Consider the following 13,212-nt stretch of genomic DNA (forward strand, 5'->3'; position numbering starts at 1 on the left):
ATAGGCCATAGTTGGTCACATAGCCTATAACAACGAGTTGTAATTACGTATGTTGGTCGTAGAGGCCAGAGTTAGGAGCAGGTAGACTTAGGATTATAGTGACTTGGGATGACGGGTCTGTGGTACGCTGACTCAACAACATCAACCTCTAGCTGCCAGAAGCCAATTTTGCATAACCTTCATTTTTTCTCTAAATTTAATCATTTTTTGCTCCTTTCATCACAATCATTCATTTTAATCATACCTACAAGAAAAACACATAAATACCTTCCATTAAAACGCAACATCATAAAAAAATAGGTATAAAAATGTGTACAAAAATATTATATATTTTAAGTGTATCACACAACTGCAGCTGCGCCAAACAGACCCTCACTCTTAGCCAAGATAAAACACAAAAGCCCAAAAGGCTTTAAGAAAACAACACTTTCTTGTGGTTAAATTTTTTAACTGTTTAACTGCAAATCCAATGATTAAAAATAACCTAAAAGGAGAGTTTCTTCGCCCATCTGTTTAACTGCAAATCCAATAATTAGAAATAATCTAAAATGAGAGTTTTTTAATAGTTAGAAATAACCTAAAATGAGAGTTTATTCGTCTATCTATTTAACTGTAAATTCAATAATTAAAAATAACTAAAAAAGAGAATTTTCTAATAATTAGAAATAACTAAAAGGAGAGTTTCTTTGCCCATATGTTTAACCCCAAATCAAATAATTATAAATAACCTAAAAGAAGGAGAGTTTCTTCGCCCCCGGTGACTCCGACCAAAAGGAGAGTCCATCCCCCATCCATCTAAGCCTTCCTCGTCTCCGGTGAAACTAGATCTGAAGATGGCGGAGCAATGGATTTTAGATTGGGCCGAAGAGCTCCAGCGTTCACTTGACGCGCTGGATCAAGAGCTATCTGCCAAATCCATCTATCGCGTTCCCAAAATCCTGACGGACGTCAACAGCCAAGCCTACGAGCCCCAGCGCGCCTCTTTTGGCCCTTACCACCATGGCTGCCTCCGTCTCCGCCCCATGGAGCAACACAAGCATCGTGCCCTCATAAAATTCCTCCGCCGCATCGCTAAAGCCTCCAAAACCCTCAGAGATGTAGTCGCGGCCATGAGAGATGTGGAACCCCATCTCCTCGCTTCCTACGACAGCCTACACATCGAGTACGAAGAGGAAGACTGCTCGGAACGAAGCCGTTTCAGCCACCGCGACTGGCGCAAGGAGACGGACGAGTTTCTTAAGCTAATGATCGTCGACGGCTGCTTCGCCTTAGAGGTCATGCTTGTCGAAAAGAGGTCCGCCGCAGGGGAACAGAGCGATTACGACTCTCACGATCGGGTTTTTGGAGTGCAAAACAAAAACTACGTGTTTCCATATCTCAAGAGAGACATGCTTCTCCTTGAGAACCAGATCCCGCTTTTAGCCCTAACTACTTTGGCAGCTATCGATGGTTCAGGGGTAACCTTCTTATTAATTAGCTTATCTAATTTTATAATTTTGTATGCTCAATCAACCATTTGACTTAACTTTTGCATATCAGATTGGAGATGTGAGTACTCTAATCAAAACATTCTACAACGTCTCTTCTGATTCACCTGATTATGGGTTAGCTGACGAGGGCTTAAAGGGGCCAACCGTAGAGAGCTTTCACATCTTGGATTTATACAGAAAGATTTTGACAGATTATGGAGAGTACTTTCCGAGCTATGAGGCGAATGTACAGTCAGCTACAAAACTCAGAAATGCTGGAGTATCATTCAGTAAGAGCAATACCAAGTCCTTTAGAGACATAAGTTTCAATGACGACGTTCTATCTCTGCCGCCGCTAGAAATTGATGACACCACCGAGTCATTGCTGCTCAATCTCATGGCCTTCGAAGGCTTGCATGCGACTGCAGGCAACGAAGTGACTGCATATGCCTTCTTTATGAATGGGCTCATCAATACTGCCGACGATGTTGCTTTGTTGAGGAGTGAAAAGATTATTATGAATCGGGTGGGTTGCGATGTAAATGTAGCCAACATGTTTAATAGGATTACAAAGGAAGCAACTTTGACTTTTTTTAAAGTTGATATACAAGTCGATGTGAATAGTAGGCTGAATAATTACTGTAAGAAAAGAAAAGGATGCATAGGTGCAGGGAGAGCTTTGTGGAGACATATCTTAAGAATCTTTGAGTCTTCACCTCACTAGGCGGTTTACTTCTCATGGCTATAGTTCAAACTGTCTACACGATGTTGCAGTTTTATGAAGCCTAGTCATGATTGTAGAAGTTTTGAGAAATTTTTTGCTTGTATTATGCATGTCATCTTAGTTTTAAACTATTGAGAGTTCAGCTTTCAATTATGAGATATTGAGTTTATGATTTTGTTATCTCAGGTTCGTGATTTTGTACCTGCGTTGTGTGTGTGTTTGTGATTAAATTTATTAAAATGTCTAAAAGATGAGAGAATTTCTACTTAGGTTCCGATGCTTGTTTGTTGATTTTGTAAGATTTATCAGTCTATTTTTCTAGTTCCTGAACGATGTTTGATCTTGGAGAATGGTTTTGACGTGTTACAGTCTATGAATTTCTTATTGTAAAATGATGGAAAGTTTTCTCATGGAGAATCTTGTACTCATATGTATTGACGTGCTACTGTCTATGAATTTCCTATTGTAAACTTTCCAAAAAAAAAAAAAAAACCGGGTGAAAATTCTGTAATTCAAAAACTATGGCAGCATAATGATACCTTTCCACTATCTATCCACTCCTCTATAGTAGAAACGAGAAGGAATGCTTTAACTTACTGCACGATAGGAATGCGTTTGCATGAGTCTGGAGGAGGTTATTGGAGACGTAAAGAATATGGATTATTCGCCATACGATCGGTCGATCTCTTATAACGACCGATTGAAGAGAATGAACGGCCCTTCAAACACTATACGGTTGCATTAGTACTTACTTCTAGATGTTTTGGATTCAATTCTCTTGTTAAAGTTGATTGAATGCAGGCGGGGAGAGATGGAGCAGAGGCTGGCTAATACCTGGCATATGGCCATTAATGAGAAGAATTTCATAGAGACGGCACTCAGTGAAAACATCCGAGTTGATGGCCGCAGTACGTTTGATTACCGCCAGTTGACTATCAAGTTCGGAAGGCAAGCTTCTTTAGTTTCATTAATTCATTTAACGCTGTTTTTATTACTTTCTTAGATTTATTTATTTTTTTTCCAGTCACGTTGTTCTGGTAATTTAAATGGTTTTCTTGCCATCTAATGCAGCATAAAAGCAACTCCAATGGATTTGATTTTAGGAAGATTTACATACATGCTACTCAATTTTTATGTATTTACATATCTAACACCTAAACTTTTACATATCTAACACCATATCTAACACCTAAACTTTTATTTACATACATGCCACCTTATCTATGCATGAAAGTTATCACTTTTTGAAAGTTAAACTAGTGGGATTGTTGATGTGATATGATAAATTTGGTTGGTATAAAAGTAGAAGGGAAAATTTTGGTGTTAGATATGTAAATACATAGGAATTGGGTGGGATGTCTGCAAATGCCCCAATTTTGTTGGTTTGCATAAAAAGAAATTGATTGGCGTGTATCATAAACAATATGAAGGCTTCAGGTGGATATTGTGGGTGTAGAATCTACTTGATTTTATGGTTGATAAGAACTAGCTTATACAGCAAACTCAAATGTTGCTGTTGGGGTTGATTAAATTTGCGACTTTTTTGTTAAGAAAATTAAGAGATTCAACTTGCCCTTACGGCAAAATTTATGAAAATTTTATCAAAGGCTACTCACTTATCTCATTTAAATCTTTTATAACTTCAGATTAATATGTGGCTATCTGCTTTATCCATAATTGTGCCATTGTTACACGTACAATAATGCATATATGAAAATCTACTTATGACGGTACAAGATATTTATGATAATCATTCAAGTTAAGCATTGATTTGTGTTTTTCCCTAATGGTTGCTGGGCATTTTATCAAAATGAATTTACAGAATTTGGTTTAATGGTGCTAATTTTGATGGAATAAGATTTATTGAATTTTGTTAGGTTATGGGGCATTCATTGACTTGGGTTATATTTGTTTGCTTTGTACCTTGACAGTAAGAGAAAATTTTTCTCAATTTTTACACTTCCATGAATCATAAAGAACATTTTCATTGGAAATAAAATGGAATATTTTTGAATAATTGTTGTTTCCAAATGAAACTATTTGAAGTTTAAATTAACAAAAAGTTCCCAATACAATTTACTTCGACACCTATTAAGCTAAATTCAGTTTTGTTTCTTAAATATTAAGTAAAGACTTATTGAAACCATGTTTATGCTTAGGAAAAGGGAACTGGAATGAACTTCCTGCCTTGCCTGCTTACATTTTTTATATTTACAAATATACTGTAAATGCCCTTTTACTAGGTTGAACACTGTGTTCCGTGAAAAGCTTATCATTATAATTTAAGAATTTTAGCAATTACCTTTTTCTTGAAACCTTTTAGCCACCTTTAATGATTTTTTCATCTCTATTTTAGCACCTTCCTATGATCTTTATGCATGCAGTGCTTTATCAGGAAGCATAAAAATTGCACAACTCGTCATCTTATTCAACCATTAATTATGACACCATATATTTGTTTGTAATAATCTTTATTTATTCATCTATCAGTTGGGAGCATGGGTGTAAATAAGTTAAGTTGAGCTCGATTCCTTGCTAACTTGACCTCTGCTTGTCTATCTTATGGTATACTCCAACTTGAGCTTGAGCTTGAGTCAAGCTCATATATTGAAATCGAGCTTGGCTCATTGGATCAACTGAAAGCTCCACTTGACTCATGAGTTTGAGTTTTGTCCATGAATTATCGTAACACTTGAAACAAAGAAGCAAGAAAGTCGTGATATAAGCTAGTTGGAGAAGGCATTGACCTTTAAAGCCATTACAGGAGTTGAAGGCTTTGATAGTGAAATGAAAAGGAAGCTTGATGGAGATGGAGGGTACGACCCTAATTTTGGGTTTCTAGATGGTGTATGATCGATTAAGGATAGGGGATTTTGTAAAATTTGAAAAAAAAGGTGAAACCCAATGAAAAAAAATTATCTGGGGAGAGAAAAATGAGGAAGCTACGATTTTGGGGACAAAATGCTGAGGAAAAGAGGTCTACCGACTAGAGGGGGGATTTACGACTTTTGGGGATGATTCACCACCTATTCTTGATCAAGCTATAATTACAATTTTAGGGAGTAGAGAATACAATACTTCAAAAGTGAAAACCAGAGGAAGCAATCTCTATGAAGATAAAAATTGAACCAAATGCGTCTAATAGGTTTTAGAGCAACATATTTATTATAAAGAAGTAAAATAACCCAAATTCACCTCTAAATATGGTAAATAGGCTCTAAGTAAGCCGTGCAAGAGAGGTGGGGGGGTTGATTTTGTTGCCACGTTCTTATACCAAGCGGACGTTTACATCCTTCACTCTGAATAGGAGGGACTTTGCTTTCATCACTAAAAGCATTTTGATTCCTGTACTATGACGACAAATCAATAAAATTGAATGTAGCTTGAGTGTTGTTGTCACTTATGTGCTAGTTTTGTACGCATTGTCATGGATTCTCTTGACAACCTTGAATGAACTGTCAACCATCGATTTCAGCTTTCCAAATTACCATGCAAGATATCTTTCAAATTTTTAATATAATTAACATCAGGTTATCTTCCTTGAAGATCATAACCTTTTTGGAGTTGTTAGTTTGCTTCTGGAAGTTGACATTCTACTTGTTTATTTTCTTTTTCATCTAATTATATGAGGAAGATATGAATTTTTCTGGTGATGATCTATGTATCAGTTTTAAGCTTAGTAGCTGTAGGAGTAGACACCAACTCTAAAGGTGTGAGAGTTCTACCTTTAGAAAATCTTAAAGGAAATATGACCTATAGGCTAACCAGTGAACATATTGTATGCAAACACATCATGAGGAAGAATCAAGCTTACGTTCTGATTTTCTCGAATGGAAATCACCTAAGGTTGTTTTCTATTTTATGATTAATCATCTCCATCTACTTATCTATCAACGGTGGACTGTTGAACTGATTGGAGTTTCATGCCCATTTTATCTCCTAAGGTCATCTAGAAATTATTCACTTACTTCACATCTATATCTGAAGTTATGGTCATGGTGAGTTCAAATGTGTAGCATATTTGTTGGATACAAAGTAAAAAATCTCAAAGTGCTAGGTTTGAACGTTCACTCTGCCTGAAAAGTTATGGTTTTAGGCATACCATGAAGATAGACTATCTCCCCATAATTAAAGATCAATGATATGTGAAGCATCCATCACTCGATGACATATTACAAAAATGTGCTAGTGTAGAGAAGTAGTTTGCCACCATAATAATAAAATTTTCTCATTATTGTGTTCGGGGTAGACCCACTACGAAGTCCATGCTTACATGCACCTATGGTAGATTTTGAGAGGAAATGAAGTATAGACCTATTTTTTGCCCTCGGGTTTTAGCTAGGTGACACATGTTGTGCTGTTTAACATGCCTCTCCATCTCCTGTATCAACGTTGGCCTAAATAAATTTGAACTTAGCCCTCAGCTCTTTTAGTTAGATGATACATCTTGTAGGAATTTACTGCTTGACATGCTCACGTCTTGTATCAATCTAGGCCAAAAGAAATTCTTTCTCATTAAGGAAAGAGTATTAACCTCGCCAAAGCATCTTAACGCCCACTGCTTCTCCATTATAGTACTTCTATAAAATAGCCACCCTAAATGAACTTTAGTAATGCACAATTTGTTTTATAAGAACATATAATAATTAGATATGACATATGTGATATTAGGGTCTCTCTCGACAACATATCAAATTCTCAACTAAGTTCTCATTAGTGGCAAACAAATCCTTTAACACTTCAAAATCAGTTGCCTTCAATTGCATTAAGTAATTATGATTGGAAATTTTGCTTGAAGATCAATCTTGAAGAACATTGATCACTAGAAAATCAAGTTAAATTTTGGCTTGAGTTAGAGCAAGTAAGTCGAGCTATGAGCTAAGAGCTTGACTCAAATACTTTGCGAATTGAATTTGAGACTTACACGGATCACAACTTAGCCCGACTCAAGATTGTCTAAAATATTTTTATTTATAAAAAAATATTTTTATATGTATAAAAATTTGTTTAATATGGAATATTAAATAAATTTTTAGAATGCATAAGTGTTAGGATTTTTTAGATTTTTTGCAATTTATTTGTATATTAGTTTTAAGTTGACTTGTTTCGAGCTAAAATAGATTCATGCCAGCTCATTTAAATTTTAGGCTGATCGAGCACGATTCAATTTCTAGTTAAGTTGGCTCAAAATTGAATATGTGCCACAAGCTAATTTTGAGTCATATTGAAAACTTTTGAAGTGACCCTTGCTTAGCTCAGAATTAGATTGTTTACAACCCTATTAAAAATTGGCGACGGCTTAAAGCATTAGCTAACTTATTCTGACTCTTGTCATTGTGTTTAAGCACAAAATGAAAGAAATCTTGTTTGGAGATTCGTCTATTTTTCAACTTATTCTAACTGTTCAAGAATCTCAGTATTTCATGATTGTTGTAGAGAGTAAATTAACTGGCCTACATATAATAATTTCAAGAATTGATGACTCATTTTAGCATAATAATCCTTATTGTAAGTAGAATATATTCTACTTTAATCATTTGAAATTTTACTAATCAGAATGATAGGTTTCAAAATTCATTAAACTTTGCTCTAATCCCCACATTGGAAGTAAAATGAAAATTTGAATGGTTATAATGTGGGCCTGAGTGACCCGTTGCTTCAATGCATTAAAATTGGCCCATGTTTTATTTGACCATGCAAATCTTTTGACTTTAAGGAGCCTTGTAGTGTTGCAATAGAATTGAAGTTCCCAATGAATCTTCGGTAGAACGAAGTCATTCATGAAACTGATGCTTTTGAGTGCAAGAATGTGAGCTGAGCCAGTTCACGATAGCCTTTATCTTCATTGTGTTTATCTCAATAGCAATTATTGAAACAATATATCCAAGGAAGCACGCCTTTAGTGTTAGAAACTAATATTTCTATCACGACCCGACCCGAGCTTGAAATTAATCAAGGTAGGGATCAAATGGTCAGACGGTGGAATTAAATTTTCTATATTTCTAGTTCTATCACTAATAGTTTAATATAATTAAAATTAATTGAATGAGCCAATAAAGGAAATATTTAATTAACAAATATAAGTTTCCTTTTTGGTTGTTGACCTCTTCTTTTGTACACATTAGTTACTCTAGTATTCGTCTTATTTTAAAAGCTTAAATCTGAAAAAAAAATATTTAAGCAACATAATGAGCTATCTAAGATAATCCAAGAGCAATCATATTTCTAAACTACAGTAACTTAAGATAAAGAAAACAATACGCATCCTGATATTTTATATTTCTATAAATGTTTTATAATAATGTAATGTATGTGTCCATGACATTTACTTAATAGAATAAACTTATATTTTGATATGCATTAATTTTAAGTGTACTCTTCAATGTTTAATCTTTAACTTTACATTTACTTCATGCTATTACTATCTACATCTATTTTAGGAGCATTGTCAAAATGTAAACTAATGCATCATTGACTGTTTTATCCCATCGACACAACGATTCATGATCAAATTTACGATTGTTTAGGATGGAAAGGTGTCTGCTCGCTCTTGACCGATATTCTCTTATCGGCATAATGATTAGTTATCTAAACATCACAACTGTCTGGGGTGGTAGAATAATATCTATGTGTGCCGGTTCACTAATTCCCTCTGCCTATAACATAAACAGATGAGCTTCTCCTCTTAGCATGCAAATACAAGTATTCATATATACACTATTTCATTCTTTATATTATATATTCTTTCCTTATGAAGCACTTTACCTGTATCTACTGATGAATAAATGTAATCTTATTAAATCTATAGGTAATGAAATAAACTGATATATGCTTATTTTCTAAATTTCTAGAGATCAAGTAATAATGTGACATATATTTGGTCATGCAATAAATTAACATATATATAGAACATATGAGTCATGCAATAATCTGATATCTTTTTGAAATAAATTATTATGGAACTATTAGGGCAACAATATGTAATATGCATACCTCATGACTAATGATATGAAGAATTTTATATGATTTTAATTTCATTGATATGGCATAAGCTAACATATATATCTTTATTAGAACATAAGAGTCATGCAACAATATGATATTTTCTAAAATAATTTTTTATGGAACTATAAGACAATAGTATTTAATATGGATACCTTATGACTAATGATATGAAGAATTTTATGTGATTTAATTTCATTGATATAAGATTTAATAGTAAAAATTATAAGCATGAATATATTAAAAGCAAGAAATATTAGTGGAACTTAAAAGTATAATTACTCACATTTTCTTTAAAAGTCATCTTTAAAGCTTATTCTCCCACTTCTTTTCCATGACTAACACCTAATTTTTTTCTTTAAAATAGCTTTTGAATCAAAATTATTATTAATTCTACTCATGAAAACTTAAAACTTATCTAATGACATATAATTAAAAACTATATATAAGTAAATATATAAATCCTTACCTTAAAAGACTTGGTTTGTTTTTTTGTGCACCAGATCTTCTTTCCCCCTTACAATTCTATTTGATTCAATCTCTAATCTTATGCCTTTAATATTCGATTAAGTTAAACCTATTGTTAGCATTTAGCAAATAAAACATATAATTTCCATTATATTAAATAACATTAATAAAACCCTAGATACCTTATCCTCTTTGACCACACGCTAAATCTTAGGCTCTTCCTGTCACGCATGAGCTGCCTTCTCCCTCTTCTTCTTCCCTCGAGCGTTGATTGACTTCAACCCGCATGGTGAGTTTGCTTCTACTTCTTTCTCCTCTTCTTTTGCATGCGAGATTTGGTTTCCTCTTACTCACACTCGATGCCGCCGCCTCCTTCTTCGATTAGGGCATGACTTCACCTCCCGCGGACGCGAATGATGACTCTTTTATCCTTCCTCCAGTCTTCCATCACTCGCAGACAATCTTCGTGGAAGCAAATTTCTCATTGGACCTCTTCTTGCGCACGTTCTAGTTTTGTCTCCTGCAAGTGGCTTTGACACACCTACAACCTTGCAGATCTACTGCAAACAATGAGGCCGATTCCCCTTTTCAATTGGCGAGGGCATGATACTTCCTCCTCTCACTCCGCAGCTCTGCTTGTAAGTTTCTTCTGCCTCTTCCTTCTCACAAGATGCTTTCCATTTCCCTGTTTCTCACTCTTGCTCTCTTGTGTTTCTCTTGTTCCTTCGCTGGTTTGATATTTCGCTGGGTGAGATACTCGTCTCCATAAATAAAAAATGTTGAGGCGATTGTTCAAATCGATCCATTTTTTAGGTAAAATATGTTTTTTTAATTAATATTTTTTTTCATTTACTACATTCTCACATTCTATAATAATTTTGTTCTCGAAATTCATGAACTTCATACTAGCTAATTATTTTGCAATTTAAACATAAACTAAGGGTCTGTTTTGGATCACTTTCTATTTTCAAATTTTTTCATACATTTTTACTCTGTTTTGTTTTCTGTTTTCTATTTTTAGAAAATGTGTTGGTACTGTGACGATTTAATGTAAAAAAAAAAGAATACAAAACATGTTTGACTGCGTATTTTTTATTTTTTAAAAAATATATATATATTTTTTCTTAAAACGATTGGGTCCACATGTGCTCTGGTAGCGTATACAATATTAAGCTCTGTCTCTCATAGCGTATACAATATCTTCCTTGCCCCACCTAACACGAAACATTACCAGTGGGCGGGAGGGCAGCGAGTAGCGGGAGGGCAGCGGGTGACGGTCGGAGCCGGGCGGTAGTTGCAACTTGCAAGGGCTGACCGCGATGTGCAGCAGCTACTAGCGGTAGCTGCGGGTTGCGGCTGACGGGTTGCGGTTGGCGACAGGGGCAAGCGGCGGGCGGTGGCTAGATCTGGGCGTTGGGCTGGTCATGCTTATTCGGGCTTTGACTAGTCAAGGCGGGCTTGGGCCGAGATTGGGTCCGATTTCTATTAAAAAACAGATAGCCAAGCCCACTCACACTATATGTCGGATCCGGACAGGCTCAAGGGCCTTAAAAAGAAAATTCATTTTTTTACGAGAAATATTGGTTGAAATGGAAGCTTAACAATGAACCGATAAATGCAAGATGCATAAAGTCTGCTGTTGTTGACCTTGAAGGTGAATAAAAAAACAACAGGTTTGCTAGAATCCTATTGAGAGGAAATAAAACAATCTCAAATTTTGGTGCATGGTTCTCTTGCTTCTTTGACAAAACAGAAGGAGTTGGATTTGTAAATATATTATGAAGCCTTGAAGATCAAAACCTTGAGATGGGGAAGGAGAAAATCAATCATATTGAACTGGGAGAGCTTTATAGTTTATCATTGATAAATCTGCAAGAGAAGTGAAATCTTGATGACTGAATAGGATAAAGTGGAGATTAGTTGCAAAATTGTTCGGGCCGGGTTGCCATGCTTTGGCTGAGTCAGGCTCGCAAAATTTCTATTTTTTTCACAGCCAAGCCCGCCCATTCTTAGCAGGCTTATGGCTAGCCCGTCAGGCCACCTACCCAACACACAAGTCTAGTGGCGGCGACCGACCGACAGGCGGGTGGTGGGTGCGGGGTGGGCAAACTAAGGGTAGCGATGAATCGACGGCGTACTACGGTGAGCGGTGGGTGACTACCAGCAGCGGGAGGTGGCGGCTTGCGGCGACGACCTGCGTGCTGCGGCGGGCGGTGGAGAGTTGCCTTGGTAATGCTCCAAAAAATATATTTTTAAACCAAAATAAATAAATAAATAAACAACCGCTACTTTTGGGTTTGTTATCTGTTTTTTTATTTTTAAAAATAAAAAACATAAACAAAAAGTGATCTCAAACAGGGCGTAAAATTTAGTTCTTGTTAATTGAACAAAACAAATATAATAAATCCAACATATGAGATATGCTAATTTAACATATGCTAATTTAACGAAACAATTAACGAAACAATCCCCAAACATCTGAAACATGATAATATAACTAACACAATATCAAACTTCTGAAATCAAACTACATAGAGATACTCAATATCAGATAACCAACATGACACCCAACTAGTTTTTCAGAGTCATAATGAGTTAAAGAATAGACTCTTGGTCAAACATTTTGCCTTGGTTGCTCCTTACGAGTCACAATACAAGCTTTTGTCATCCTTTGTTGACCACTTCTAAAAGTAGATCCCTCATGGAAATTGCTCAGAGCTAAATCTCTTCCTAAGTTAGTATTTGACTTGAATATCTGAGCTAGAGTAATTCTACATCTGATGTTCAAGTTGCCTACATAAATAACACTCCTTCAAACCAAATAGACATTTACTGCAATGTTATTTTCCACACTTCAAACAAAGCTCTATATTGTTACTGTCAATCTGACTAATAACTCTGTCAGTGTATAACTTTATTTTCTTCCCATTAGACTTTTTCAAAATTAACTGTTGGTGCCACTTTTTCCAAACGCTTTGACTTTTGTATGTCTTTATGCTTCTGAGTCTGCTGAAAATTAATTTCTACCTATCTATCCCTCTCCACTAACACTGAATAGTCCTCAGTCCCAAGTGTCATCAGTGGCTGCTTGATTAAGTTGTTCAATCCAGAAAGAAAATTGTGACATTTCTCCTCTGCATTTGGAATGAGTTGTTGTACATATCTTGACGATATATTAAACTCTGCTTCGCATTACATAACTGATCAATCTCTCTGCACCAACCTAATAAATTTATTATGCATATTTCTTCTGATTGATAGTGGTATAAGCTAATATCTGAAGGTTCTCACAAACTCTTCCCACTTTACTGAGGGTTAGGTTGACCACCAAATTTCTTCTGTAACTAATCTTGCCTCCATCTCTTTGCTTCCCCCTCAAAAGCAAATTTGGCAAGGGTAACTCTCCTCTCAGGTGGACATACCATACCATTTTTAATTTTCTCCACCCTTGTCAGCCAGTTTTTAGCTTCCTCTGGCTCTCATGTTCCAAAAAATAAAAGTGATTTGATATCCTGAAAGAGCTTCAAGTACTTATCCATTGATCCTCCT

General features: G+C 35.5%; 2 protein-coding genes across 2 annotated transcripts in view; both read left to right on the top strand.

Annotated features, from left to right (window-relative positions):
• The first annotated feature begins 743 nt into the window (after positions 1 to 743).
• Positions 744 to 2,472, top strand: LOC110027584 (UPF0481 protein At3g47200-like). The gene is made up of 2 exons (XM_020729073.1): positions 744 to 1,457; positions 1,540 to 2,472. Exons 1-2 carry the CDS (start codon positions 834 to 836, stop codon positions 2,191 to 2,193), a joined length of 1,278 nt encoding a protein of 425 aa, XP_020584732.1. The 5' UTR covers positions 744 to 833; the 3' UTR covers positions 2,194 to 2,472.
• A 213-nt stretch (positions 2,473 to 2,685) lies between these two features.
• Positions 2,686 to 13,212, top strand: part of LOC110027583 (protein REDUCED WALL ACETYLATION 4-like) — a 29,245-nt gene continuing 18,718 nt past the window's right edge. Inside the window, exons 1-2 of the mRNA XM_020729072.1 lie at positions 2,686 to 2,928; positions 2,995 to 3,141. Coding sequence (XP_020584731.1) covers positions 2,813 to 2,928; positions 2,995 to 3,141 — 263 coding nt within the window. The 5' untranslated portion in view covers positions 2,686 to 2,812. The remainder of the gene's footprint in view (positions 2,929 to 2,994; positions 3,142 to 13,212) is intronic.

Source organism: Phalaenopsis equestris, unplaced genomic scaffold (assembly GCF_001263595.1).
Source record: "Phalaenopsis equestris unplaced genomic scaffold, ASM126359v1 Scaffold000428, whole genome shotgun sequence".
NCBI classification, from domain to species: domain Eukaryota; kingdom Viridiplantae; phylum Streptophyta; class Magnoliopsida; order Asparagales; family Orchidaceae; genus Phalaenopsis; species Phalaenopsis equestris.

Excerpts from the sequence above, each read along its gene's own strand:
- LOC110027584 (XM_020729073.1), top strand. The coding sequence starts at position 834 with ATGGCGGAGCAATGGATTTTAGATTGGGCCGAAGAGCTCCAGCGTTCA. Across the intron at positions 1,458-1,539 it reads CAGCTATCGATGGTTCAGGG|ATTGGAGATGTGAGTACTCT; the intron begins GTAACCTTCTTA and ends TTTGCATATCAG.